The following is a 27,141-nucleotide window of genomic DNA, read 5'->3' on the forward strand; positions in this document are numbered from 1 at the left end:
CTTGCAAATTAGTCACACGTCTTGACGTAAATTGTTATTTAATTAAACAAAAAAAATTTAAATAAATATATTTAACTGCGCATTGTCACGTTTTTAACGCAGCGTAAGATTCTCGCATGGTGCGTGGGCGTATTAAGCAAAGACGAAGAATAAAACAAAAAATACTGCACAAGGTCAGAGTCGAGTGCTGAGCTGACCCTGAAACTGGAACTGAAACTATTTATAAGTGATATAGTTTCTAGCCAAGTGGAACTTGGCATTTTGATGGAAAAACCCATTGTTAACACTAATAATACTTGATTTGTTAGGCATTTTACAACACTGATAAATTGTTAATGAATTATAAATCGTATATTTTGGCAAAATTAAATCTAGCATAAGTTCAATAGAATAATTTGTAATGTTGTAGAATTTTTGTGACATTTTACAGCACTGTTTAGCTGAACTTCAGACTGTAGGGGGCTTAAAATAGATTTAAAATAGATTTAAGCTCTTAAAGTATATGTCAAAGAAGCGGAAGAAGAAGACATGTTTCATAAAATACAAATCTATGAAAAGGTTCTTCAATTTGATAGTTTCCCGTGTGTTTACCAACACTGAAGTCTTAAAACTAGTTGAGAACTTAGTTGAAGCAATTTCAAAATAGCTTTTTCCTTCCAAAACTTAGCCAAAGTTTTAATTTGATTAGGAATTTCGAATTGAAAGAGTTTTTCAAGAATTTTTCAACACTGATTTTTGATATACGTGCAACAAGCGAAAATGAAAACTTTGATTTATTGATACATGAGAAAGAGAAAATCTTATTTGAAGGGGTTTCTTCTCGAATACGCTTTGCAACACTGGCCATTGAGCCGCCTGCAGTTGCTGCCGCTGCCGCACCTGTTGCCAACTTTCGCACGGTTGGCCCAGCGATTCACCTGACCAGACCAAATCAATCCAAAAGCCGGAGCACAAGTACAGCGCGTCATGAAAATTAAATGCGAAATGGCGCTGGCAAGTTCGTTGCCTAAGTCTTTCGTGTTTCCCCTCCTTTTATTTGCTTCTTTCTCTGTTCATTTTGTTGTTGTTGTTGTTGTTTGTTGTGGCTGTTGGTCAAATGCCAAAAACGCATTCAGCATTCAACTGTCCATCCTTTCACTTTCCACGGCTGATGTGGGTCAGCGCTTCGGCCAGGATCAGCTTTTGCGAATGGTTTCGCTCTCTCGCATTGCATAAGTGCCAGATAAAGAAGAAGAGGAAAAGGCAACAGAAGCCGACAACACAGATAATTATGATTTATAATCCCCACCGCGAAGTGACATCATTTTATTGCCTCTTAAAGCGCATCACTCATCAGATCGTTGGCCAGATTATGCCGATGTCTTTCCGACATAAACATATTCACAAAAATTGCCTAAAGGAAAAAGCGAATCATAAAATATATTTGAAATATTATGCAAATATAAAATATAATTTTTTATCAAAATTAATCAATAAAAAATTTATATTTCGAAATATATAAATGTTCAAAATAATATTGAATATTAATGAAAACCACAAAATCGATAAAAATCGATAGAAGAGCTGAAAAGGGCAACAATTAATTTAGGCCTAACAAAAACTTAATATATATCGATCAAGATCAGTAAGTGGATATTGTAAACTACGACATATGCGATAAATAATATATTATGCACATTAAATCGATTAATATCGATTAATAGGACCATCAAGTCTATAAAAAGATGATCATGTTGTTTAATAAAAATATATTAAGCACAAAAATCTAGCGTTGAGCCTAACAATAAAATCGATAAATATCGATGATACGTTTAGCTTTCAGTTCTAGCTAAAGCTAATCGTAGATATATATTTTTTAGATTGAAAGTGATTCGAAATGATGATTTGAATATTGAAATCTACTTGCAAGTACTTGAAATGAATATAATGTATTCATTTAAGCAAACTTAATTTCTTTTAAGATATTCAAATGGAATTAGTATTGGGAAACTCAAGTCTATTTATAACTATTAGAGGAGCATCAAGTACTTCTCAAATATATTTGAGAGTGCTTCGAATGCTTTGAGTACTTTAAATGAAATGAATACATTCACTTAAGATATATATTTATAGCTTATTTAGTCGTCGATTCGAGTCTTATATTCAAATCGAGTGAAATGAGCTTGACTTCAAATGGCATGAATTTATTTGAATATAGAATAAGCGCCAAGCTTATGACGATCAAGACGTTGAGTTATTTGCCAATTTGATTTTTAAAGCTTGATTAAAGTCGTTCCACATTTGTTCCATTTGCACTTTCAATTGAAAGCTTTTAAAGTATGCGTTGCGGATGCCATTCGGATGTAACTCGTTCAGTTAACGCGTCTAATTGGCCATTCCGTTAGCGTTTCAATAATTTCTCGCACTTGCTCCACATACAATTCCAACGGCTTCACACGCTTTCAAAACAAAAAGCGAAACGAATTGAGAAAACCCAAATCATATATGCATATATATATATATATATATATATATATATATATATATATATATATATATATATATATATCCAATTTTGATGAGCTGCGCATGCTAAAGAGATCGATCGAAAGTCAGAAAAGTAAGAGGGGGGCGTGGCTATGTTTCAATTTGCTTTTATTGGACGAGCGCTCCATTTGGCATAAACTTAAACAAAATCTACATGAATATAAAATATAATATATGAAAAAAAAAATAGATATATATACATATATATATATATTTATATATATATATATATAGGTATTATAAGTAATGTGAATAATTTAGTGATAGTTGTGTGTGGGCGGCAGATATGTGGATTCTGGCTCGAATATGGGCGTGGCCGAGTCGCCCGATTGCCCGGGCGCACCATAGAGCACCGCCGGACCTGGAGCCGCATACTCATAGCCCGCTGCCGTGGGCGGCTGCAAATACTGTGTGGTGGGCGTGGCAAAGTCTGAATAGCCAAGGCTCGCCTCGTGCTTGGCGCCGAGGAAGGCGCTCGGCTTGAACGGCGCCTTCGCCAGCTCAGCGACCAGCTCATTTTGATCCTCGTGCTGATGGATGTCCGTGTTGAGGGCCAGCGGCTTGCTGGACGTATAGCTAAAGTGACCCAAGCCCTTGTGGCCGAGCGCATAGGCCGGTGTCTGCTGTTCCGTATGACTCTTCTCGGCCGGCAGCTGCTGCTCTTCGTGATGCAGTTCATGCTGCTGCTGATGCTCCTCCTCCTGCTGGCCGTGCTCATAGCCAGGCAGCAGCGGCACGCCGTAGCTGTTCAGCGGCTGCTTGGCAAATTGCTGCAGACTGGGCGCCTCGTAGCTGTAGCCCAAATGCTGTTCATGTTCTGGAGCGGGCGCAAAGCCCAAGCCGTGACTGCTGCCACCCAGGCTAGCCGGATGACCATGACCAAAGCTAATGCCATGGGAGGATCCGCTGCTGCTGCCGACGCTGCCTAGACTACCGCTGCCAATGCTGCCGAGGCTGCTGCTTCCTAAGCTGCCACTGCTGCTGCTATAACCGGGCGTGGCCAGCAGATAGGTGCTGCTGCTGCCATGCTGCTTGTGCGAACCACCGCCCAGCAGGTTCAAGTAGCTCGAAGCGCCGCCATGTCCAGAGTACTTGTAACCACCATGACCCTGTTGAGCAAATCCATGACCACCGCTGCTGCCGCCACCACCACCGCCGCCATTGCTGGTCTGTACAATGTACGTTTCCACCTTGGGCGGACGCGGATGATAGCCATGGCCAGCACCAGCAGCAGCTCCGCCAGCAAGGCTCGAGGAGCTAATGTACACAGGACGCCCGTGACCATGGTAAGAGCCTAGCGATTGATATGTGTGTGGCTGATGACTATAATGATGATGGTGATGATTATGATAGGGATGATGATGCTGCGCTTGATGATGAAGCTGGCCATGATGGCTGCTGTCCGTGTCAAGGCTGGCAAAGTCAAAGCCGCTGCTAGCGGCCAAGCCATTGCCGTGCAACTGGGCGTAGGTGCTCTCATAGCCGCCAGAGCTGGCAGCGGGCGGCAAGTATTTGTGTGAGGGTCCATGATAGAGGCCGCTGCCAAAGCTCAAGCCAGCATCACGCTTTAGCTTGGCGGACTGCACATCTTTTTGCTGCTGCTGCTGCTGCTGCTGCTGCTGTGGCTGCTTGGCGGCGGCAAAGGCGCATAAGGCGCAAATGAGAAGCGCGCGCGAAAACTGCATTAAAAATTGAAAATTTTCGTTTTTAATTTGAATTGAAATTCGGCAATGCATTTATAAATTTAAGACCAGTGCGCAACAACAGTCGTGATATTTGGTATAAATTTGCAAATACAAGTAAAGGATTAAACGCGTTAGTGCATTATTTAAATTTTATTTGTCATTTCACAACACTTACAGCGAGCTGCATTTTCGGGGTGCACGTCAAAAAATACCAACAAAAAAAGCTCAGCAAATACTATTGATCTATTTATATCTGTTATCCTTTCGTTCACTTGCTCTCTCTCTTTCTCTCGGTCTTTCTTTTTCTCGATCTAACTCGGGTTTATTCCACAACCGCTGCGCGTCGAATGTTGACGACCTCTGCGCCGGCCAACCCTTTTATACGCGGCCTCTGCAACAAATCGCTTGTCATTGCGCACGTCTACGTCGGCGTCGCAGTTAACTTGACGCAGCGGCGTCGGCGGCGATGCGAAAAGCGCCAACTCGACGCGGCGTTTTTGTTGCTGCCCATTTTGCATATGAACTAAAGCGATTTTGGCTTTGCTTCGCTTTGGTTTACCGCTAACCGTCTCTTCTTACTCGCACTCGCACTCTCACTCTTGTTTGGGTTGGTATGGCGCACGCTTTGCGGACATGAGTCTGGACCGTTGCCTTGGCACAGTGGGACATCATTAATTGAGTATGTTAATGTTTTTTGGCGGTAATTTAGCTAAATATGAGTTATTTGTTCACTCAAATTTAGAAGATTACAAATTTCTAATTAGATATAGTGTGTTTTGCATTTTTGTAAAGGAAGTTAATTGATTATGTATTAATTTTTACGTATTAAACATACATTGGGCTTATTCCAGTATACTTGTCTTTTTTTTACGATTTTTGTGCTCACTTGACGACTGACATAATTTTATTTACTTTTTCCACAGTCACGTACCACGGTGCATTGTGACTGTTGCATTGCCTCCCGTTCGTTCGCCTCAAGTTCAAGTGACACATTTGCCATATCGCATGTCTCAGTGCACAGTGCGGCCCACCGCCTCTCTCTCCCTCTCTCTCTCTCTTTCTTGCCTTCACAGACACCCTCTCTTTAAGCTGGTGCGTGTCTTTCTTTTCTTTTGGGTTTTTGGATTTAGCCAGCTTTCCCAGTCTTTTGGCTTATGCGTGAATTGCAATTAATTCCAAGTAACATTTTGATGAATGTGAGTGCGGATGACAGGGCGTACCCCGACCCACAACAGTCCTCTCCCCCCTGCGCCAACCTATTCTTGGCGCTGGCAGCGTTAACGGTAATTTAACCGCTTTACTAGTGCATATGCTCATTGTTGTTGCTGCAATTGCCATTGCTGATGAATGTTTTCGTTTGTTGTTGTTGCTATTTTGTCAGCTGTTGCAAATTTGTAACAGATTGTGTTTGTCTTTCATTTTTGAAATTTGTATTTTTTGTTTTCTACAAACTGCAATTTAGTTCGGGTTGGCTGTTCTCGTAATCTTTCCCTTTTAATTAAGCTCTTTGCGGCAATGTCGTAACAATATTTTCGCCAAGGTCTCGTAATTCACTTGTCACTAGCGTTAACCGTTAACCGTTAACTTTTACTTAGGGTTATCCCCTGGCTGTGCCTTATATGTGATGCATCTATCAAGTCAATCAATTTATCGATCATTCAGTCAATCATTTATGATCTTCCATTTGTTTTTAATAGACCTAATTAACTCTACGAGTCGTACACCTTGATTGACTTTTTAAAGTCTCTTTCCCAATCGAAGCCTAATCGAAAGGTCTTGACTGAGCTTATTAATGGCACTAAATGAGCTCATTATCGAGTGTAGTAAATTAGGATCGGCTGGATCGTCTCCTCTTAAATTAGGTAATACATATAGTGGACTAGTGGAGTGTTGGAGCTGCCCGATGTTTCCGAACATGAGATTTGTGGATAAATAAAAAAATTAGACTTGAGATTAAGCAGGTACTAGACGGCTTCTTGAGCTAAGTAACATCAGTTCAAGATAACACTCTGAATAGATAGATTCGCCTTTGTATATGCTTAGATAATGTCTGCCAATTTGATACCAGGTGGCATTGCACTGGATATATTACTCGATGTGACACTAGCTACACTCTTAACTATCTGAACTAAGCACAATTTGCTTACTTAAATGAGTGATAAGTAAGCCTTGATGGATTACAAAGTTAGGCTAGAGAGTCTCTAGCTATATAAGTACGTCTGTAGTTTAAGTTTTTTATAGTAGAATCTAAACATTTGTAGTTTGTTAATATAATATTCTCTGGTCTATTGCTAGGTGTGTTAGGCACGAGAAAAGACGAGTTATACTGTGGTTGCTACTGCCTATAGCTCTATAAGGCGTAAGCTAATGACTTCTATCTTAAGTTGAGAGTTAAGAAAGCCTGATCAAGGCTGGCTCTTCTATAAGATTGATAGTTAAGGAAGCTTGAACATGTCTGATCTATGGCTAGCCTTAGTTGGGTAACAGTATATCTTGTCTGCAGTAAGAGTGAGCTGCATGGGTCCATAGCTAGGTAAGATCTCTCGCTGCTAGCTGCAATAGCTGCCCGATAGTTGCCTAGTTCGCTAGACTGTATACATATAGTTGAGCTAGTAATATATATGTTAGAGATATATCTCTGCATACAGGTGTAACAGCAGCAATTAGTAAGTTATAGCACCCGCTATTTGGGAGATCTCTTCGCTTAGTTAACGCATCGATGTGTCTGTGCCTAGCCGAGCAATTACGTCAATTACTTTTGCTCCGCTTGTGCTGGGCCCTTGCGGCTGTTAGTTGGGGCAATTGCCGGGCCACTTGGGGCGTCTCTTCCATTGCCAAGTCTTTAGTCTTCAGTGCTCAAATTGACGACCTCGTAAACCTAAAATCGATTGCGCAATGCTCAGCGAGTCGTTGCCAAGGTCAGACGAGAGCTAATTTCACCAAGCGAAAGCAAAGAGCGAGTGGATAGATAAAAGTTTCTTTGTTTATATGGAAAGTAGGGAATACACACAGCAATCGCAGCTTAACTTCTAACTAGATTATACTGATTGGACGGCGACATGTATAGATAATGTGGGGGCTTCTGCTCCGCCTGATCCTCGCCGATGAGCGGGGAGGCAACGACAGCGGCTGCTGGTTGGGGATAGCCGGGAGCATAGAAAGGTGGCTCCGCTTGCTGATGCAGCTGCTCCAGCTGCTGCTGGCGCTGCTCCACTTGCTCCAGCTGCTCCTCTTCGTCGGTGTAGCCCGCAAAGGGCGAGGGTCTGAAGGGCACCGTAAACTGCTGCCTCGCCGGCCTGAGCCGCAGTCCCAGCACAACCGGCCTTCTAGCAGTTGTCGTCGTCGGCGTCTGTGCCTGCCCAGCGTCAAGCGGAAACGTTTGCGGACCCGTATAGCCCAGGCTCAGCTGTTGGGTGTCCAACTGCTGTCCGATGGCCGGCACCAAAGGTCGCCAAGGCGTTGCATAGAGCCAGCTGTGATAGTAAAAGGGCGGCGATTGCGCCTCGACTAGCCACAGGAGCAGAGCCAAGCCCGATGCCCAGCTGAGGGCACGCATTGTGTCCATTGTGCGCGAGCCGTGTCTGCAGCCAGGCATATACTCGAGCCCACTTAAATAGCCTATGCAGCGCTTGTAATGCGATCCAGGTGGTTCCGTTGTAAGCGATATGGGAAGTGCAAAATGGAAATGGAAATGGAAATGGAAATGAAAATGGCAATGGAAATAGATATGGATACGGATATGGACATGTATATAGTTGGATATGGATGGAGCGCTGAGGGCAAGGCTGAGCTCAACGACAGGTCGTTCAATGCACTTCCTCATTGCATCATCGGCAACAGCTAAAAGCGACGAAAGTCAGGCTCAGAGTTGGGCTAAGAACGGATTTGCGTAATATGGAGACGGATACAAGAAAAAGTAAATATTTTTTATTTATTTTTTTTTTGTAGTCTTCGAGTTATGCTAAAAAACAAGTTCTAAAATAGATTTTTATGGATGGAAGGGATATGTGGCAAACATTGGGAAGCCTAAATGGATTGAAAGCAAGCTAGCTCGATTCTGGTATAGGGCTCTCTCTCTCTCTCTCTCTCTGTCACTCTATCTCTCTCTCTCTCTGTGACGCTCTCTCTCTCTCGCTCTCTCTCTCCCTCTCCTTCTGTCTGTGACGCTCGCTCTCTCTGTCTCCCAGTCTCTCTCTCTCTGTCTCTCTCCCTCTCTGTCTCTTTCTTTCTTTCTCTCTCTCAGTTTCTTGCTCTATTATTTCTCAGTCTCTCCCACTCTCTGCAAATTCACTCTTTCTCTCTGTTTTTCATTGCGTTTCTCTGTACATCCTCTTCCTTACCTCCCTCTCTCTGTCTTTTTCTGTCTCTTTCTCTCTCTCCCTCTTTCTTAACCTCTCTTTAGCTTTCTCTCACCTTTGTTCTCTTATTCTTCTTCTCTAATATTTCCCTCAGCTTTTCTCTTTTTCTTTCTCTCTCCTTTCTTTCCTCCCTCTCTCTGTCTCTTTCTCTCTCTCTCTTTTTACCTCTTTCCCTACCTAGCTATCTCTCACCTGTGTTCTCTCATTCTTCTTCTCTAATATTTCTCTATGTCTTTCTCTCTCTCTCTTTCTCTCTCTCTCTCCCTCTGTCTTATTCTGCCTCTTTCTCTCTCTCTTTCTCCTTACCTCTTTCCCTCACCTTTGTGCTCTCTTTTTCTCTAATTTTTATTGTAATATTTCTTTACGCCTCTCTCTCTCTCTCTTTCTGCCACTCCGTCTCTCTCTCTCTCTCTCTCTCCCTTTCATCTGTTCGTTATAAGCTAATTGAAGCTAACTCGAAAACTATTTTCGACGCTTGCGCAAATCGTGTTGCAAGACCCAAAACACAAACAATTACTTAAGCCAATGATAATGATAATAATAATAATAATGATAATAATAATGATAATGATAATGATTCATCATAACGATCGTTTTTGCTCAACAATTCATGGAATTGGAATTGGATTTCGAATTGGAGTTGGGAGTTAGGTAAATGGGCGCATAGGCTGAGGGTGGGTGCGCCCGCCAGCAGTATACCCTATAAAAGGCAAACAGGGTATATGTTCGTTGTAAGCTGTCTTTGCAGCAGACTACCAAAGAGAGCTACGATCTAGTAACTGGGGGTCTACTGAACTTAGAGTGAAGCAAAATGAACAATCGATAACTATCGATGCTGCTGAGAAGCGATTGACTTAAAGGGCATCTGCTAGTCGTGCACACTCGCCTGCCAACTAATGGAGCTGTGTGCAAATCGCTTCGAATCAAGCACTTGACTGCTGATGTTTTGATCTTACATAATCTCTATATAGATATTGAACAAAACTCTCTGATGGACTTTCTCCCATTGAACCACATTTTCATTAGATTGAACATAAACGATCTATAAAACATTTGATTGGATCAGTCTGGCTTCCTGGCTGCTTGCTGCTGCCGCTGCACTTGCAGCTGCTCGAATGAAAGTTGCTGCATTCGCTGCGGCCCAGGAGCGCAATTGGGCGCCTTTAATGGGGCGCTTAAGTCGAGTTGAGAGCGTAGTACTGCTCTGCCTTGTTGACTCATAAGCTACAAGTGACTTTCAAACTGTTTGTATATTTAATTTAATATGCAATATATGTGACTAAATTTCAATTCGAAAGTTTTAGGCTTATGCTTTTAATCACATTTCTAGCTTGACAGCTGGCTGGGGTCCCTATGCCAATGACTGCCAAACTGTATGCATATAATGCATGGAATGATATCAGTCATCTGGGAACTTTCTGGTAATTGAAGTTCACATTTAGCCTACTCGATTGGCCCCACTGCATAGGGATTTAGTCAAATAGTAGCACATTACATGGAACATCGTATGGAAATGGAAATCTGGAGTAATGCTAAAACGGAAGGTACAAATAGAGCGTATAGGCTATGTCTCTATGTCTATGCAATACTCGCTTAGAGCACGTAAAGAGACTCAAGTCTAGTTTTTTTTTATTTTTTTTTTAAATTTTATTTAGTTGCAGCGTATTGTCTTAGACTCTATATATACTCAATTCTAGTTGCTCACTTAAGCTTAATCGCTTAGCCGTAAATCAAATAAAAGCCGCTGTTCTATCGGGCCCAAAAATCTGTCATGTGTTTGATCCGCTACTGGCTGATGGCGACGGCGACTGCGACTGCGACTGCGACTGCGGCTGCGGCTGTGGGTGTTAAGTCTTTGATTTTGTTTGCTTTACCTTCACTTTTGCTCTCTCTCACTCTGCGCCCATTCACACTCTCCCTTCCTCTCTCGCTCGCTCTCTCTCTCTCCGTTTGCCCTCTGTACGTCTTACAAAGCACGTGCAACAATTGGAAATAATTTGCATAACGGAAGCAAGAAAAAAAGATTAATTTACAGAAGTAAAATTAAAAAAAAAAGACAACGAAAACGCGTTCAGCGCGTGCGTTTTTCAGCTTATTTAGCAGAATAAATTTAAATTTAATAGATTTTAATTCAACTTAAGCCAAGTTTCAAGTTCACAAATTACACAGCGCCCGCAATTAGTGGCCAGAATTTGGAGTTTGATGCGGAAACACGGCTGTTGGAGCGAAAATGCTCTGAGAAAATGTTGCCGTAAACAACGAGCATAATCAAATTAGCTGCGATTATTTACGACGCTACTTAATACTCTGCTCGAGGTCGCAGCCCAAGATTTGCTCGAAATGACAAAACAAAAGAGTTTTCCACATAATTCACGCAGTCCAGAGCAGCGCAGAGCTCTTCACTGGCTGCTGACCAAAACCCTTTGGGAATTCCAAATGAAATTTGGGCTTGGAAATCTTGCATTGAATGCTGATTGGATTCAATTGGATTGGATTGACTCGCTTATCAATTCTAAAGCTACTTGAGAGGCCTTCTTATACCCTGTACATATTGCAAAGGGTATGCTGTCTTTTTGCTCACGTATGCAACAGCCCAGAAGACGGCTGCAGCGAGCCTATAAAGTATATATTGTATATAGTGCATAGTATATATTGTTGCTGAGCCTGATTCACTCTGGCCATGGCCGTCTGCACGTCTGAGCGCCTGTCGAAGCGCGCCCATCTATTAAAGCTAGCTAGATATGCCCAGTGCTGTTATCGATAAAAATCGATTTTTGTAATTTTTAGCTTGAAGTCTACAAAAGCTAGAGACAACATCATGCGGAGCTACTCGTGATAAATTCATAGATTACTATCTACATATAGATGGCGCATATAGAGAAATATATAGAAAATATATAGTCTATATATATATGCCTATGCAATGGCTAAAACCCTTTGAGAATTCTAAATAAAATTTATGTAAAGCTCAACTTTAGCCTTTTGAGTAAAATGAACATAAAATGCGTTTTAATATTCTTAAAAATATTTAAAAAATATATATAAATATATTTTTTAAATTAAAAAAAAAATGCGATTTATTTAACTAAGAAAAAAAATGCGAAGAGTCGCTTAATGAAATACAAAAATGCTTTTGCTTTGAGGCCAAATGCAAATGTTTTCAGAGCGCTCAAGTTTCTAGGCGTGGGATGAGCTGGGCGGAGTGGGGATTGGGGAGCAGGAAGTGGGGCGTAGGATTAGAGGATAATACTTAGTAGTAGGGCGCCTGAAACTCGCGACTTGGCTGCGTGATAAAGGCGTTTTGTGTGTGGGCGTGGTCATGAAAAGAGCTCAGCTGTTGTGAGTAGTCGAAATGTTGCTGCTGCTGCTGTTGCTGGTGTTGCTGTGGCAGCAACTGTTGCTGCTGCTGCTGCTGCTGGTGTTGCTGTGGCAGCAACTGTTGCTGCTGCTGCTGCTGTTGCTGTGGCAGCAACTGTTGCTGCTGCTGCTGCTGTCCATAGTAGTTAGCTTGGAACATTTGCTGCGGCTTCGTCTGCGGCTCGTACCACTCGCTGTGCATGCTATAGCTGGGCGGCAGCTCGTACGAATGCGATTGCATTTGCAGATAGCTGGGCGAGGGCTGCGCGAAAGGTTGTCGCTGGTAGCGCTCGGGCAACGCCTGGCCAACTAGCTGAGCACCTCGCTGACCAGACTCCATGCGGCGATCATGCTGTGCGCCAGCAGATAGACCAACAGCTTGACCAAACTGACCAGCTGCTGCAGCAGCAGCAGCACCTGAATTATCGGCGGCATATTGAAAATTATTCATATTCAATTGCTGCTGTTCGATGGGTGCCCGTTCATAGTATTCCATGCGATAGGGTCCAGTGTAGTCCGAAATGCTGTTGCTGTGGCTGTGGCTGTTGCTGTCGCTGCCGCTGCCGAAGGTGTGCTCGAAGGGCAGCTGCTGCGCGGGCTGCTGCACAGGATTGGGCTGCCAATGGCCGGTGGTGGTGACGGCCTCAGTGGTTAGCTCGCTGGCAGCTGGCAAGTATTTGTGCGCAGGTCCATTATAGCGATAGCCATTGCCATGGTCAGGGCTGGCTGCGAGCTGAGCGCTCAGCGGCTGTATGCCATGGACAACGGCCAGGCTGGGCGAGCAGGCCAACAGCGCCGTCAAGACAATGCCCAAAATACCCTGTAAAACGGCAAGCAGTTACATCCGCTGCCAGCACGCTGCACGTCTAACAACTCACCGTGCTCCGTTCCATTATCGTATATATCCTTGCTGCTGTGTGCTGCTTGCTGAGTGCTGAGTAGACAATGGCTAGACTAGCGACTGCGACAATAGTTTTTATAGCGCTGCGAATTTATCATCAATGGCCAAGATTTGGCTGAGATTGAGATTGAAACTGTGTGCGTGTCTCTGTGTGTCAGCAATTGAATCACGCTTTGTTACTACAAAGTGTGTCACAAAAACAGAAACAAAAACAAAAATGTATTATTTATGCTTTTGGGCATCTGCGTGTCTGCTTAATCGCAATGTTTGCTGCCGATTTTCGTTTTATCTCTCGTGTAACGAAGCGACAATTTGGCGTCTAGTTGGCCGTGACCGTGGCAGACGTGTGAAATGGCTTTCTTTCTGCCATTCAAGACATTTGCATTTGGCCCATTTGCAGCCGGAAATGCAACTGTCAGCTGCCAACAACAACATTTCATTCAGTTAGAATTCAAATAATCGATAACGATTACTTTGCCCGCCTAGCGTGTGTGGGCAGCACTTTTACTTTTCCCGTTCGTTTTTTTTCCTCTCCTTAAGCTGCTGCTGTGTGCGTGCGTGCGTTACACAATCGTAATCGATGATTTTTGAATGTTGGGCGCGTGGGTGGGCATCAATTATTTGTACTAGCATAACTGCCATAACAAACAAAAGCCACAATTTCAAGTGGACCAGTAAATATTTCAATGCCAAACTAATTGCGACTGACAGCAGCGGCAGCGCCTACTTTAAATATGTACATGGCAAGTTTCTAAGCTTTCCGATTGAAGTGACAATGGACAAATCAATAAAATCAATAACTGACGCTGGTGTGGCTATATCAAATTACATTCCATTAATTAATGCCATTATAAATGCATGTATATATTTTGATGTGCCTAAGTTAGCCGTCGTGGCTGATTAGACAAGCATTACTCAAATCCAATTTGAAATTTATTAAATTTCCCAATTGCCAACAAATTTCCTTAGCTTGTTTGTTTTTTTGGTATTTTATATATTTAATAATACCGAAATATCGATTGACGAATTGGTACACATATTAGCTAAGTTGTGGTATTTTTTATAGCAAATTATTGCTAACTAAAAATAAATAAAAACTTGTGGGATAGTTATTATTCACATGCTGCATTTATTTACTTTTTTATTTAAGTTCAAATAAACCAAGCATAATAAAAAATACCAAAGCGTATCGATATGTATAATATCGCGTTCGAAAATCAACGATACTTTGAAAAGTATCGTGTTGAAGCTGTCGCTATGGTTGATACATCGATGTGTATTTTTTTTACATGCTCACTACATTGCTGTGAAGTCGCCGCTTTGAAAGCGTTTACGGGGGAAAAAAGTGCAAAATAAAAAAAATTAAATTTTTAATTAGTGCAAGTGTACAGCTCTAGTAAGTACAAATATGTTTTATTGAAAATGCTGCTTAAAACAACAGAGGAAGCTCATTTTTTTTATAATATTGGACACGGCTTTGAATATATACATATATCAAATTTTTTTTTCTCGCCAAAGACTAGCTGTGTACATGTGTGAGTGTATGTGTGTTCAATTTTTGTGCTGGTATAGTGTTTTTTTTTTTCATTTCGGCTTTTAGTGCCGCTTCCACGCAATAGTTTTACATTTGCGCCCTATTTGAATGTAGTTGTGTCATAAATTTGTTAATTTAATGTTTTAACACGCCACAAGTGCACAGATACACATACACACAAATACGCACATACACATTTATACACACACACTCCTAAATTGTAAGAAAAAGAGAGTGAGAGGGCGCGCGCGAGAGAGGGAGACACGCATACATGCGCAAAAGTGCAATCGGCGTTGTTTCTAAGCCCGAAAGGCAGCAGCAACAGCAGCCGAATTTGATTACCTCTTCAGTTTTTGTTGGTGCTGCTGCATTCGGTTGGTCGTCGTCCGGTACCCGGGCCCGGGGCCCGGCCTTGGCCTAGGCCCAGGCCCAGGCCCAGGCCCAGGCCAGGCCCCGGATACGTGTCGCGAGTCCCGGATGCCGAACAATCGAGCTCGAGCCCGTCAGCAGCCGAAGCCTTGCAAAACTGTTTCAATATACATAAAATACGTGCACTCGACTCTATCCTGTCACAGTGACGTCTGAACAATAACGCATAACGGACTGTTGCAGCGCATCGAGCGGAATCATTAATTTTTGCAGCTCAGCTGCAGCTTGCAACAATTTTCACAGCACACGTTGTTTTTTTCATTTTCAATTTTGAATTTTCATTTTCATAAACTTTTTCTGTTTTGTGTAAATTTTGTGAGTGGAATTTAAGTGATATTTGTTATAAATTGCAGGCAACAAGGAAGCTAGAATAAAGTTGTAATAAAATATAAATATATATATCTATGTATATATATAAATATATATGTATATGAATATATATAAGTATATGTATAAATATATATAGATATATACATATATATACATATATATATATATATATGTATATATGTATATATATATATATATATTTATATTTAAGGTGCAAGAAGCAGCAAATTGATTTCAAATCATGCCCAAGCCGGACAATAAAAAGCAACGGGTAAAATATAAAGAAGAAGACGACGAAGGATCGGATATTGAAGAAAAGGTAAGTTGAGAAAAAGCAAAAAAAAAATCAAAATCAAAATCAAAATCAAAAATGCAGCTTATATATGTATGTATGTGTAAATGTTTCTGTGTATTCGAAAGGATTCGGACGATGCCATAAAGCAAGAGGTTGATAGCCAGGACGGTGGCGAGGACATGGAGGCTGATAGCGATGATGATGATGACGACGATGACGACGACGACGACGACGACGATGACGACGATGATGATGATGATGATGACGACGAGGACGACGACGATGACGATGATGATGACAAAACCGAGGACGAAGACACTGCAACCAATGATAAAAAGAAAAAACTAACTACTACAGATAATAAGAGCAAACATCAGAAACTGATACAGCAGCAGCAGCAGCAGCAGCAACAACAACAACAACAACAGCTGCAGTTGCAGCAGCAGCACGCACAACAGGCTCAACAACAGCAGCTAGATCAGTCTGACGAGGAAGACAACAATGACGATGGCATTACCCAACAGCAGCAGCAAATGCAGCAACGCCAACAGCAGCAGCAGCCACAACAACAGCAACAGAACAGACAGAGCAACACCAGCGGAGCTGCGGCCGCTGGTGCTGCATCAGCCGCTGCCGCCGCCACTGCTGAAGATCGCACAAGTGCTACGAATCTGATCATCAACTATTTACCACAGGATATGACAGATCGTGAGTTGTACAATTTGTTCAGCAGTTGCGGTTCCATCAATACATGCAAAATAATGCGTGACTACAAGGTAAGCCAAGGGGTTGCATATTGAGTGGGGTCAAGGATGATGACGGGGTGGGGGTAGTGAAGTAGCTGCAAATCAAATTATGTGTATCTAGAGGCTGTGTCCGGGCCCGAGTCTCTGCCTGTCCTTGTCGCACAGAGTTATACACACACACACACATACACGCATACACACATTGATGCACTGCATGCATGCATCACCTCTCTCCCTCGCTCTCTCTATTTCAAACAACTGAAATGCACTGTTGCCATCTCTTTTTCGCAGACGGGATACAGCTTTGGCTACGGCTTCGTTGACTACAACTCGGAGGTGGACTCCGAGGAGGCAATACAAAAACTTAATGGATTTTATGTGCGCAATAAGCGCTTAAAGGTGCGTCCAATCAAGAAAAAGAAGGTTAAATAAGAGTTAAACAAATCGAACTGTTTAGTTGATATGTTTGATTTATTTGCATAAAATTATAATTAAACTCTGCTTTATATTAGGTATCTTATGCACGACCTGGCGGGCAATCGATCAAGGACACTAACCTGTACGTGATCAATTTATCCCGCAACATTAACGATGATCAGCTGGATAGGATATTCTCTCCCTATGGGCTGATCGTCCAACGTAATATTTTGCGGGATAAACTAACGGGTCGTCCACGAGGCGTTGCATTTGTACGGTAAGCTTCAACAGATAACAAGCATACATAATAAAAGCCCTAGATGCTATATACTACATATAGACATCAATATTGTGATGTCACTAAATTACCTAAATATAAGTTATAAATTGTATGCTAGCTAGAAACTTAAGAAGCTTATTCTTCAAATGCTTGTGATAGATTGTGCCCTGGTAACTATATTTCTATGATGGCAATATTGTCATGTCCTATATGTATGAGTTGTATTTGTATTTTAAAATGTTTGTTACGATTTTTATTAATATTAACTAGCTGAAGGCCGATTGATTTAAATCATTATTGATTTACAATTATAAACCGAAGATCTGCTTGGAATTATACCCACTTTGATTTGACATTTCCCAACAGGGAAAGCAAAGGTGCCATTTTTGAACCAAAATTGTTTTCATTAGTTAATTTTACAAAATTTAAATCAAAAAGTTAATTTCTTTTGTATACCCCGAATCTATTGGCAATGGATGAATGACGTATAGTATATAGCTGCATATTTGTAGTTATAAGACAAAGTGCATTTGTTAAGCTTGTTGCAATGAAATCGAATATGAATAGCCAAAGTCTTGTCAACAATAATTTTTTGTGACCTGAGCTTTAGCTCTTCCTTCACTCCAATCGGAGCGTTCTATCATATGTCTCTTCAGTTTCGGGAACAAGCAAATGTCAGCCGAAGAGTTTTTAACTGTACAAGGTATGCAGCAGTTCAGTGGTTCTGGGTATCTCCAACTCGAGCACTCTTAACTGTTCAGTTTTGCCTAATGAATTTTGTCGAAGAAGTTTTAAGTTAACTTACAAAAGTTGACTTTTGTATTGCTCAATCATCCGTCAATCAAAAGTTTTTTGAACTACTAGTTCTTTTCTTTCCTATATTTTGGAATTCTCATGCTCATGCTGTGGTTGTCTCTCTTAATGCAGTTGTAACAAGCAAGTTGACTTTTCTATTGATCAATCATCCGTCAATCAAAAGTTTTTTGAACTCTTCTATATTTTGGAATACATTTGCTCATGCTACGGTTGTCTCTCTTAATGCAGTTATAACAAGCGCGAGGAGGCGCAGGAAGCAATCAAGGCACTAAACAACACAGTGCCGGAGGGCGGCTCCCAGCCGATTTGGGTGCGCCTGGCTGAGGAGCACGGCAAGGCGAAGGCTGCGCAATTTATGTCACAAATAAGTGGCGGGCCGCATATGGGGCAGCAGCAGCAGCCCCTGCCGCATCACATGAATGCCCATATGCAGCAGCAGGCGCCGCATCATCAGCAGCAGATGCATCATCAACAACAGCAGCACCATCAGCAGCACCATCAGCAACACCATCAGCAACATCAACAGCAGCATCATCATCAACATCACAGTTTGCCACCACCGCCGCACCACCACATGCAACAGTTGCATCATCATCCACACGGAGGTGGCGGCGGGATCGGTGTCGGTGTCGGCGTCGGTGTCGGTGTCGGTCTCCCACAGCCGATGCATGGCGGTGGCGGGGTTGTCGGCGGCGGCGGCGGCGGCGTCGGCGGCTATCACCACAATATGGCACACAGAGGTAGATCAAATAGAACAACACGATCTCAAAAACCGCATCCATATAACCATGCACAGAAATTTATTTAAAACAAAATTAATTTCTTTACACAATATTAGCTGCATCTCACAGGTGAAGTGTTCATGCTGCCATTGCCAATCACTATAATGCCAATGCCCCGACCACAAGCAGAGCGGCTGCAGCTGCAGCTGCAGCGGCAGCAGCAGCAGCGATGTCTGCTTCTGCGCCAGCAGCAGCAGCAGCAGCCCCACCTGTGCGTCGGCAAAAGCGTTGCAGTTGTAACTGCACCGGCTCCCACGTCGTCGGCAGCAGCAGCAGCAACAGCAACAGCAGCAGCAGCATCAGCCACAGCCACAACGGCAGCGGCGGCAGCGGCAGCGGCAATGGCCAACAACAACCCCACAGCACTGGCAGCATCAACAACAACAGTAACTTCAAATACAGTAATTCAACCACAACAACAGCTACAACAACCTCATCAGCAGCATCAGCACCTGCAACAACAGCAACAACAACAACAACAACAATCATTAATACAACAAGAACAACAATATTAACATTACACAGCAATAGCAATGCTTCAGCAACTGTAGCAGCTGCGGCAGGCACAACAGCAGCTAGCGCAGCTGCAACCTACAGCACGACAAGTGCAACATTAAGCATTGAAACAGCTGAAGCTGTAACGGTAACACAAGCAGCAGCTCCAGCTGCACCTGCAGCAGCAACAACACCAGTTGCACAGGCAACAACAACATTAACTGCAGCAGTAGCAACAACTTCTGTTGCAGCAGCAAGTTCTGTTGCCTCAGCAACCACCAGACCTGCAGCAACAACTGTAACAACAACAAGAGCCAATCATACAAATACAAATAGTAATGTCACCGCCAACACGTATGTAAGACAACAACAGCAGCAGCAGCAGCAGCAGCAACAGCGGTTCCGACAACAATGGCCACAGCAACGGCGGCAGCAACTGCCACAACAGTCCCATCGACAACATCAACAACAAATGCCACAGCAGCAGCAGCGTCGACAACAATACCTGCCGCAACAGCAACTGCCACAGCAGCAGCAGCAGCAGCAGCAACAGCGTCGATATCAGCCACAGCAACAACAGACACTGCCACAACAGCAACGGCGACAGCAGCAGCAACATCAACCGCCTCCGCGGCAGCGACAACAGCAGCAACAACCGCCTCCGCGGCAGCGACAACAACAGCAGCAACATCAACCGCCTCCGCAGCAGCGACAACAGCAGCAACATCAACCGCCTCCGCGGCAGCGACAACAACAGCAGCAACAGCCGCCTCCGCGGCAGCGACAACAACAGCAATTGTTGCAAGAGCCAGAGCAAACTCCATCACAAGAGCTTTACGAGCGAGTGCAACAAATGTTTGTTCCACAGGAGCGATTGCCGCAACAGCAACAATTGTTTGTTTCACAGGAACGATTGCCGCAACAGCAACAATTGTTTGTTCCACAGCAACAAAATGATTGGCAAGAGATGCAGTTGATAACCCAGGAAGCAATGCTACCACAACAATCGCTGCAGCAGGACTTCCCACCACAGCAACAATGGCTGCAGCAGGACTTTCAAACACAGCAGCAACTGCAAGAAGACTTGGAGCAACTGCCACAACAGCTAGAGCAAATGCTGCAACTGCAGCAACCGATACATTACGTACAGCAGCAGCCGCCTCAACAGTTCCCTGAACAACAACCACAACCACAATTCGCACAGCAACAGCCTCAACTTCAAACTCAACCACAAGCGATCCAGCTGCTTCCTGTGCCCGTCTCTGCTTTGCGGCCTGTTTATGCGCTGAATAGCAATGGCTATTTGGTGCCCACACCCTATGCTCTAGTTCCCGCTCAGTATGTGCCCTATGTTGGGCCAACGACAACTACGACGACAACAACCACTGCAATGTATGGGATCAGCTGCGGCTATTATCATTATACGAATTCAAGTATTGCCAATTATGATCCCGATGCGAGTCAAATGTGTGCAATGGGCGTGGTCTATGTCGAGTTCAAGTATGCCACACCAGCCGAAGTGGCAGCGGCAGCAGCCACAGCGGCCGCGGCTGCAGCTGCAGCTGCCATAGCGCACACACAGGCGGCAGCATATGCGATGGCACAAGCACGCGCTGCTGCGCAACAACAAGAGGAAGAGGAAGAGGAAGAGGAGTCGCAAACAGAGACAGATGAAGAAGAGCAAACAGAACCAGAAGAAGAAGAAGAAGATGATGAGGCACAGGCAGAAGAGGAAGTGCCGGCAGAAAATGTTACGGCAGAAGCCGACGATGAGGCAAAGGCAGAGGCAGAGGAGTTGGAGCAAAGTGACGACAGGCGTGAAGGCGGTGGCGCTAACTAAACGGAAAGACGTGTACATATGTAAAATGAAAAGCGGCGAAAAAAGCTAAAGAAAACTTAAAGGAAAAACAGTTTCTACATCTTTAATATACTCGTTGTTGTTATCGTTGTTGCTGTAGTTGTTGTTGTTAGGTTAAAACCAAAACCAAAACGAATCTATATGCTGAATGTAAGGAAGCAGAAACTATAGACATGATATGTGCTTCAGATTATATATATATATATATTTATGAGTATATGTATATAAGCATATATTAAAATAGATATATATATATTTATTTATATATACAAAATCGAATTCGAAATCGAGAAATGGAAATTGAACTAAAACAAAACATTTTAAAGATGTGGCTGTAATGAGATATGCTTGGAACATGGGCATAGATTACCAATTTATATATATATGTATATTTATATATGTATTTAACTATATATATATATATATGTGTGTATGTACAAGAAACTCAACTGAATAGCAATTGGCAGCAAGACACAAAGAAGCAGAGCAAAACACTCTAGACAAACTCAAGCAAATACGTTTACACATGAGCTTATAAAATATTTATGGAAATACACACACACACGCACACACACATTTTGATATTGTTTAGCACTAAATGATTTATAAATTTATAATTTTGTTCAAATTTGGCTAGCTAAAACGAATTTTGTTTTGTAGCAAATGTGCGCACAGGCTGTAAAATTATGAAAGCCAAAAAATACACACAAACACACATACACACACACACACAGTACAATACACAGACCAATTGCTATGAATTTGTATGGAAACACAAAATAAATAATGCAATGAGAAATGCAAATAAAAACTAGACTAAAAAAGAAATATAGAAAAATATATATATATTTATATATGCATATATTATTTAAATTGATGTATATATATAGAGATATATATTGATGTACGAAACAGCAACAAAAAGATAGTGATGTGTGTAAATTATAATATTATATATATCGATATGTCTATATGTATATATAAAAGGCTTTTAATCAAATGCTGATTGATGAATTTGAACCTACGAATTTGTAAACGTGGTGAGACAGACAGCAAATCTATATCTATATATATTTATAAATATATATATTTATATTATTACAAAGCAAAAGCATAACGAAAGAGTGTAAAAACAACAAAAAACAATTTGATATAAACTGACTTCTTTTTTTTTTGAATAACTTTTAAAAACTAGTCTAATAGCATTACAATAGTTAAGATCAATTTTTTTGCAAACAACAAAAAACCAATCTAAATTTAAAGGAAATGAATAAAAAAAAAACAAAATAAACTAAAACTGTACTAAAAATAATAAAAATAAGCAAAAGAAATTAGGAGTTAGGCTAAAAAAAAAAAAAAAAAAAAAAAAGAAACTGTACATAAACAAACTTTTTATACGGAGAAGAGAGTGTGAGAGAGAAAGCTAGCCAGAGAGTAGTTACACTAAAACAAAATGGCGTCCGCATAGAGCATACAAATGAGCGAGACAGCAAGCATGGATAGAAAGAGTTAGCTAGATCTACATATATACAGGTACAGTCAAGTCAAACATGGGGCTTACAAAAGAATAAAACTAAGTTATAAGTACTTTATGCTTATACCTCTAAGTGTAACTAATGTATGTAATATGAACTTGGATAATAAGCAAAGCAAACGTTTTTTTTTCTCTCTATATATAGTAAATAGGTAAAATTTGTAATTAGCAGCAGCTGCATAGAACAAGAACTTTCTACAGGATATATATATATATATGTATACAAAAATGAATGTCGCTAGAAATCCATATATCTATATATATATCTATATATATATATATATATATATATATATATATATATATAAATATATATACATATACATATACATATATTGAATGTATGTAATTGTATACAATACACTTTATTTACAAGCGAAAATTGATGTCTATACAAAAGAAGGATAACTGAAATCGGTTTTTCTTTTTCATTAAAATGACAAGAAATTGATGTATGTATTATTTTGCATGTGTCAAACTGAAACCTACTACAAGTACGTGTAATAAATGTGTTTCAAGCAACCAACAAAAAATAACACGATTTTCATTTCCTGTCTTATAATTAACTTTGGCTTCCCGCTGTTTAAATTTCGCGCCCATTGCGCTGTTATGTTAAATAACAGACATCTTCAGTTGCTAACAGCTCAGTGGTGTCAATTGTCAGTTTTATGCATGTGGGCACACTGGCTGACAGTGGAAAATACCGTGTGGAAAATACCAGCACACATTCCAATAAAGGCAATTAACGAAAGAAAAAAATAAAGAAAAACTAACGCAACGAAAGAACAGAAAAAAAAAAACAATAGCAGGACCAATAAATACAAAGCTAGAAACGTGACTGGGCTTCTATACTTATATATATGCACGAGTGCTAAGCGTATACAGACGCAGCGAGTGCGTTCAGTCGGAGGCAGCGCAACGCAGTCCGTCGGCCAGTCGAGGGCCAACTACATATTTTCGCCAATGCCTCTGAAAACGGAATACGCAATAAAAAATTGTTCAGCGACGACCTTGCCTATTGTGTGAAAACGGCGGGACAAGCGGAATACAATCCCAAATACACAATAAGAGGATAATTGCAATCCAATTGCATTGGAAATCATAACGATAACGATTACGACGACGGCGACGACGACACACATACACATCGATAAACATCGCTGCTGCTGCTGCTGCATCCAAAGATGCCACAGTTGAGGGCCGCTGCCGCTGAAGCGGCCGCTGCTGGCAGCGCCGGTGCCCAACCGCTTGTCAAGATTGGCCACTATCTGTTGGGCGCGACGCTCGGCACGGGCACCTTCGGCAAGGTGAAGATTGGCGAACATCAAATTACGCGGCTCAAGGTCGCCGTCAAGATTCTCAATCGCCAAAAGATCAAGAGTCTCGATGTTGTATCCAAAATCAAACGTGAAATCCAAAATTTGAAACTTTTCCGTCATCCGCACATCATCAAGCTATACCAGGTGAGCAATATACACCGAGCCCTCTCCCACCCATACCCCTTGTCAGCTGTATGCCTCAAGCAGCTGCACTCAAACTGTAACACTTGAGCGTTATTTTGTTTTGCTTCAAAGCACTGACCCTCCAACTGTAATCGTACAATGCTCCCAAAACTGTAGGTCGAGAAGGGCTCTGCAACTGTGATCGTTCAGAAATACAGTTAATTGTCTTAGCAATTCTACTCAAACATGAAACAGCTATAACGGTAACAATGAAAAGTTACTTCATTTTGTAATATGAGCGATAATTCTCACTCTTTATCTTTTAAAGATCGATAGCGCCAAAGCCGCGAGATGTTCCATATAGTTGAACCAATGGCGCTTAAACTGTACGCTTTATTGTGTTTTATATTTAAAACTGACTAAGCAAATGATATAGCTAGAAGTAAACCATAATTCTTCCAATTTCATAAATGTAAATGGAATCGATGCTGAGACCGCTGCGCTTGTTTATCATTCCATCCCAGAGTCTGTCAACAATTAGAAAATATATGGGGCACAAATAATAAACAATAACTCTTGTTGACATTGAGTGCCTTGCTTGATGAGGCAATTGGCTGGCTGACAGTCAATGATTGATAGTGATTGATAGTCAGTTTGTAGACTGATGACTACGTAATCTTGTGTAGCTCTCAATTGACTGATTGACTAGTCGATTGTTTAACTTAACGAATGAATGATTGATTGATTGACTAGATTTAATTAAGTAACTGATTGATTGATTGACTGCTAGTAAGCTTACAATCTGATTGACTAACCTATCGAATGACTGACTAATTGATTGATTGATTGATTGACAGACAGACTAATTGATTGATTGACAGACTAATTGATTGATTGATTGACAGATTAATAGAATAGTCATGTAATCGATAAAAAAAAACTTTGAGTCTTACATCTCGCGATCTCATACGCTTTCATTAAATCCATTTGCTAAATTTCTATCGCTCAACCTCTCTTTCCGTACTTCTGCAGGTCATCTCCACACCATCGGATATATTCATGATCATGGAGTATGTGAGCGGCGGGGAGCTATTTGATTACATTGTGAAGCATGGCAAGCTGCAGGAGCATCAGGCGCGTCGCTTCTTCCAGCAGATCATATCTGGCGTGGACTATTGCCACAGGCATATGATAGTGCATCGCGATCTGAAGCCGGAGAACCTGTTGCTCGATCACAATATGCACGTGAAGATCGCCGACTTTGGCCTGTCCAACATGATGCTCGACGGCGAGTTCTTGCGCACGTCGTGCGGCTCACCCAACTATGCAGCGCCGGAGGTCATTTCGGGTAAACTGTATGCCGGACCGGAAGTGGACATCTGGTCATGTGGTGTCATCCTCTATGCACTGCTCTGCGGCACACTGCCATTCGACGACGAGCATGTGCCGTCGCTGTTTCGCAAAATCAAATCGGGCATCTTTCCCATACCGGAGTACCTTAACAAGCAGGTGGTGAACTTGGTCTGCCAGATGCTGCAGGTGGATCCGCTGAAGCGCGCCACCATCGAGGAGATCAAGAAGCACGAGTGGTTCCAAAAGGATTTGCCCGCCTATCTCTTCCCCTCGTCTATTGAGCAGGACTCGAATGTCATCGACACGTACGCCGTGGCCGAGGTCTGCACCAAGTTTGGCGTCAAGGAGTCCGAGGTGCACAATTCGCTGCTCAGCGGCGATCCGCACGATCAGCTGGCCATCGCCTACCATCTCATCATTGACAACAAACGCTTCGCGGACGATGCCGCCACACAGATAAGCGAGATCAACAATTTCTTTGTGGCCGGCTCGCCGCCGCCGCCCATGGCCCATTCGCCGCACGAGCCGCGCTCCAGCGTCCAAGAGTCGGGAGCACAGGGAGCGGGCGCCACTGTTACCATCGGTGGCGGCACGGCGGCCAGCTCTGGCACAGCCACGCCCAGCGGCTTGGCAAGCAGTGCAACGCCCACCATACGAATGCATCCGGAGCGTATAGCGCCGATGCGTGAACGCCAGCTGGCCATGTCCGTGCAGAATACGGGCGGCGCCGCCTTTCCGGAGAAGACAGCACGCGGCGGCACGCCTATTAAGCGTGCCAAATGGCATCTGGGCATACGATCGCAGAGCAAGCCGAATGACATCATGCTCGAAGTGTATCGGGCCATGAAGGCTCTCAACTATGAGTGGAAGATCATCAATCCATATCATGTGCGTGTCCGGCGACAGAACGTGAAGACTGGCAAATTCTCAAAGATGTCGCTGCAGCTCTACCAAGTGGATCCTAAGAGCTATCTGCTCGATTTCAAATCGCTGACCAACGACGAGGTCGAACAGGGCGACGATGTCATCATGGAGAGCCTAACGCCGCCGCCATTGAGTGTGAGCGGCGCGATGCCCTTGCAGCCCACTGGACACCATACGATGGAGTTCTTTGAGATGTGCGCCGCACTCATCATACAGCTGGCGCGCTAACGGCCACGCCTACCCCAAAAATCAAACGCCTACATTTTTTACGATATGGCAAGACTTGCAAATGCAAATTGAAGCGAGAGAGAGAGAGAGAGAGAGAGAGAGAGGAGAGCTTTGCACGCTTTGCCATGTTAATATTATTATTCTAATTATTATTATATATATAAATATATATCCCTCCAATCCCCTTTTACCCCCCTCTACCTACCCCTCAGAGCCCCAAACCTAGCAAATTGTTAAGCAAAGCAAAACAAAACCAAAATTTTCACGTTGTTAACGCTTAAGTTTGTTCGTTTTTTTTTTTAATTTTAATTTTGTGTTTCTTATCGTCAATTTTACATTGGATCTATATATATATATATGTCTATATAGTAATAACTGCTCTATCAAAAGTCAACAACGACACACACAAATTGTATTCAATCTGTTTCCCCTTCTCTACACATTTCTGCTGGCCTCTTGTTGAAACGATTTTTCTACTATTATTAAATATGGTATAAGGCATAGCTAAAGTTACAAAAATGCTTACGGCAAACAACCAATTCGTTATTCTAACTGTAATAAGACAAAAAACAAAACCAAAAGATAAAAACTGAAACAAAATATACACAATATTTCCATATATCTAAATCTATATATACAAATTTGATATACGGCTTGAGCTGCCCGAAAATCAGATTTAACTATTCGTTTTGTTTACTGTTTAATATATTTAACAATAATAGAGTTGTCAAACTTTGTAAAAATATGTTTATTGGCTATCGTTCTTTATGGTATCTGTAAGACATAGTATCTATAGAGTGCATAGTGTATCTATGGGATATACAGTATCTATAGAGTACGTAAAGTATCTA

At 42.2% G+C, this 27,141-nt stretch overlaps 4 protein-coding genes across 5 annotated transcripts; 2 read left to right on the plus strand and 2 right to left on the minus strand.

The window, feature by feature from the left end:
- Nucleotides 1–2,783: 2,783 nt before the first annotated feature.
- LOC111605152 (hornerin) lies at nucleotides 2,784–4,130 on the minus strand (the record flags this gene model as incomplete). The annotated part of the gene is made up of 1 exon (XM_030223582.1): nucleotides 2,784–4,130. A coding segment is annotated over one exon (1,347 nt), but the record flags the coding sequence as incomplete, so codon positions are not given.
- Nucleotides 4,131–11,760: 7,630 nt separating this feature from the next.
- LOC111605148 (putative cyclin-dependent serine/threonine-protein kinase DDB_G0272797/DDB_G0274007) lies at nucleotides 11,761–13,162 on the minus strand. Its single transcript, XM_023323531.2, has 2 exons — nucleotides 12,805–13,162; nucleotides 11,761–12,746 (listed from the first exon to the last, which is right to left on the minus strand). Exons 1-2 carry the CDS (start codon nucleotides 12,817–12,819, stop codon nucleotides 11,820–11,822), a joined length of 942 nt encoding a protein of 313 aa, XP_023179299.2. The 5' UTR covers nucleotides 12,820–13,162; the 3' UTR covers nucleotides 11,761–11,819.
- Nucleotides 13,163–14,095: 933 nt separating this feature from the next.
- Nucleotides 14,096–18,616, plus strand: LOC111605147 (sex-lethal homolog). 2 transcript variants are annotated; one of them, XM_023323530.2, is made up of 7 exons: nucleotides 14,096–14,223; nucleotides 15,332–15,439; nucleotides 15,541–16,191; nucleotides 16,453–16,560; nucleotides 16,674–16,855; nucleotides 17,903–18,414; nucleotides 18,513–18,616. In XM_023323530.2, exons 2-7 carry the CDS (start codon nucleotides 15,362–15,364, stop codon nucleotides 18,527–18,529), a joined length of 1,548 nt encoding a protein of 515 aa, XP_023179298.2. In that variant the 5' UTR covers nucleotides 14,096–14,223; nucleotides 15,332–15,361; the 3' UTR covers nucleotides 18,530–18,616. The 2 variants fall into 2 exon arrangements, with proteins under 2 accessions (XP_023179298.2, XP_023179297.2); XM_023323529.2 differs by lacking the exon at nucleotides 18,513–18,616 and having other exon boundaries at nucleotides 17,903–18,495.
- Nucleotides 18,617–22,957: 4,341 nt separating this feature from the next.
- LOC111605154 (5'-AMP-activated protein kinase catalytic subunit alpha-2) lies at nucleotides 22,958–26,406 on the plus strand. Its single transcript, XM_023323537.2, has 2 exons — nucleotides 22,958–23,806; nucleotides 24,818–26,406. Exons 1-2 carry the CDS (start codon nucleotides 23,528–23,530, stop codon nucleotides 26,288–26,290), a joined length of 1,752 nt encoding a protein of 583 aa, XP_023179305.1. The 5' UTR covers nucleotides 22,958–23,527; the 3' UTR covers nucleotides 26,291–26,406.
- The last annotated feature ends 735 nt before the right edge of the window (nucleotides 26,407–27,141 follow it).

The sequence above is a fragment of the Drosophila hydei genome, unplaced genomic scaffold, assembly GCF_003285905.1.
Source record: "Drosophila hydei strain 15085-1641.00,03,60 unplaced genomic scaffold, DhydRS2 tig00000237-arrow-arrow-pilon, whole genome shotgun sequence".
NCBI lineage: Eukaryota > Metazoa > Arthropoda > Insecta > Diptera > Drosophilidae > Drosophila > Drosophila hydei.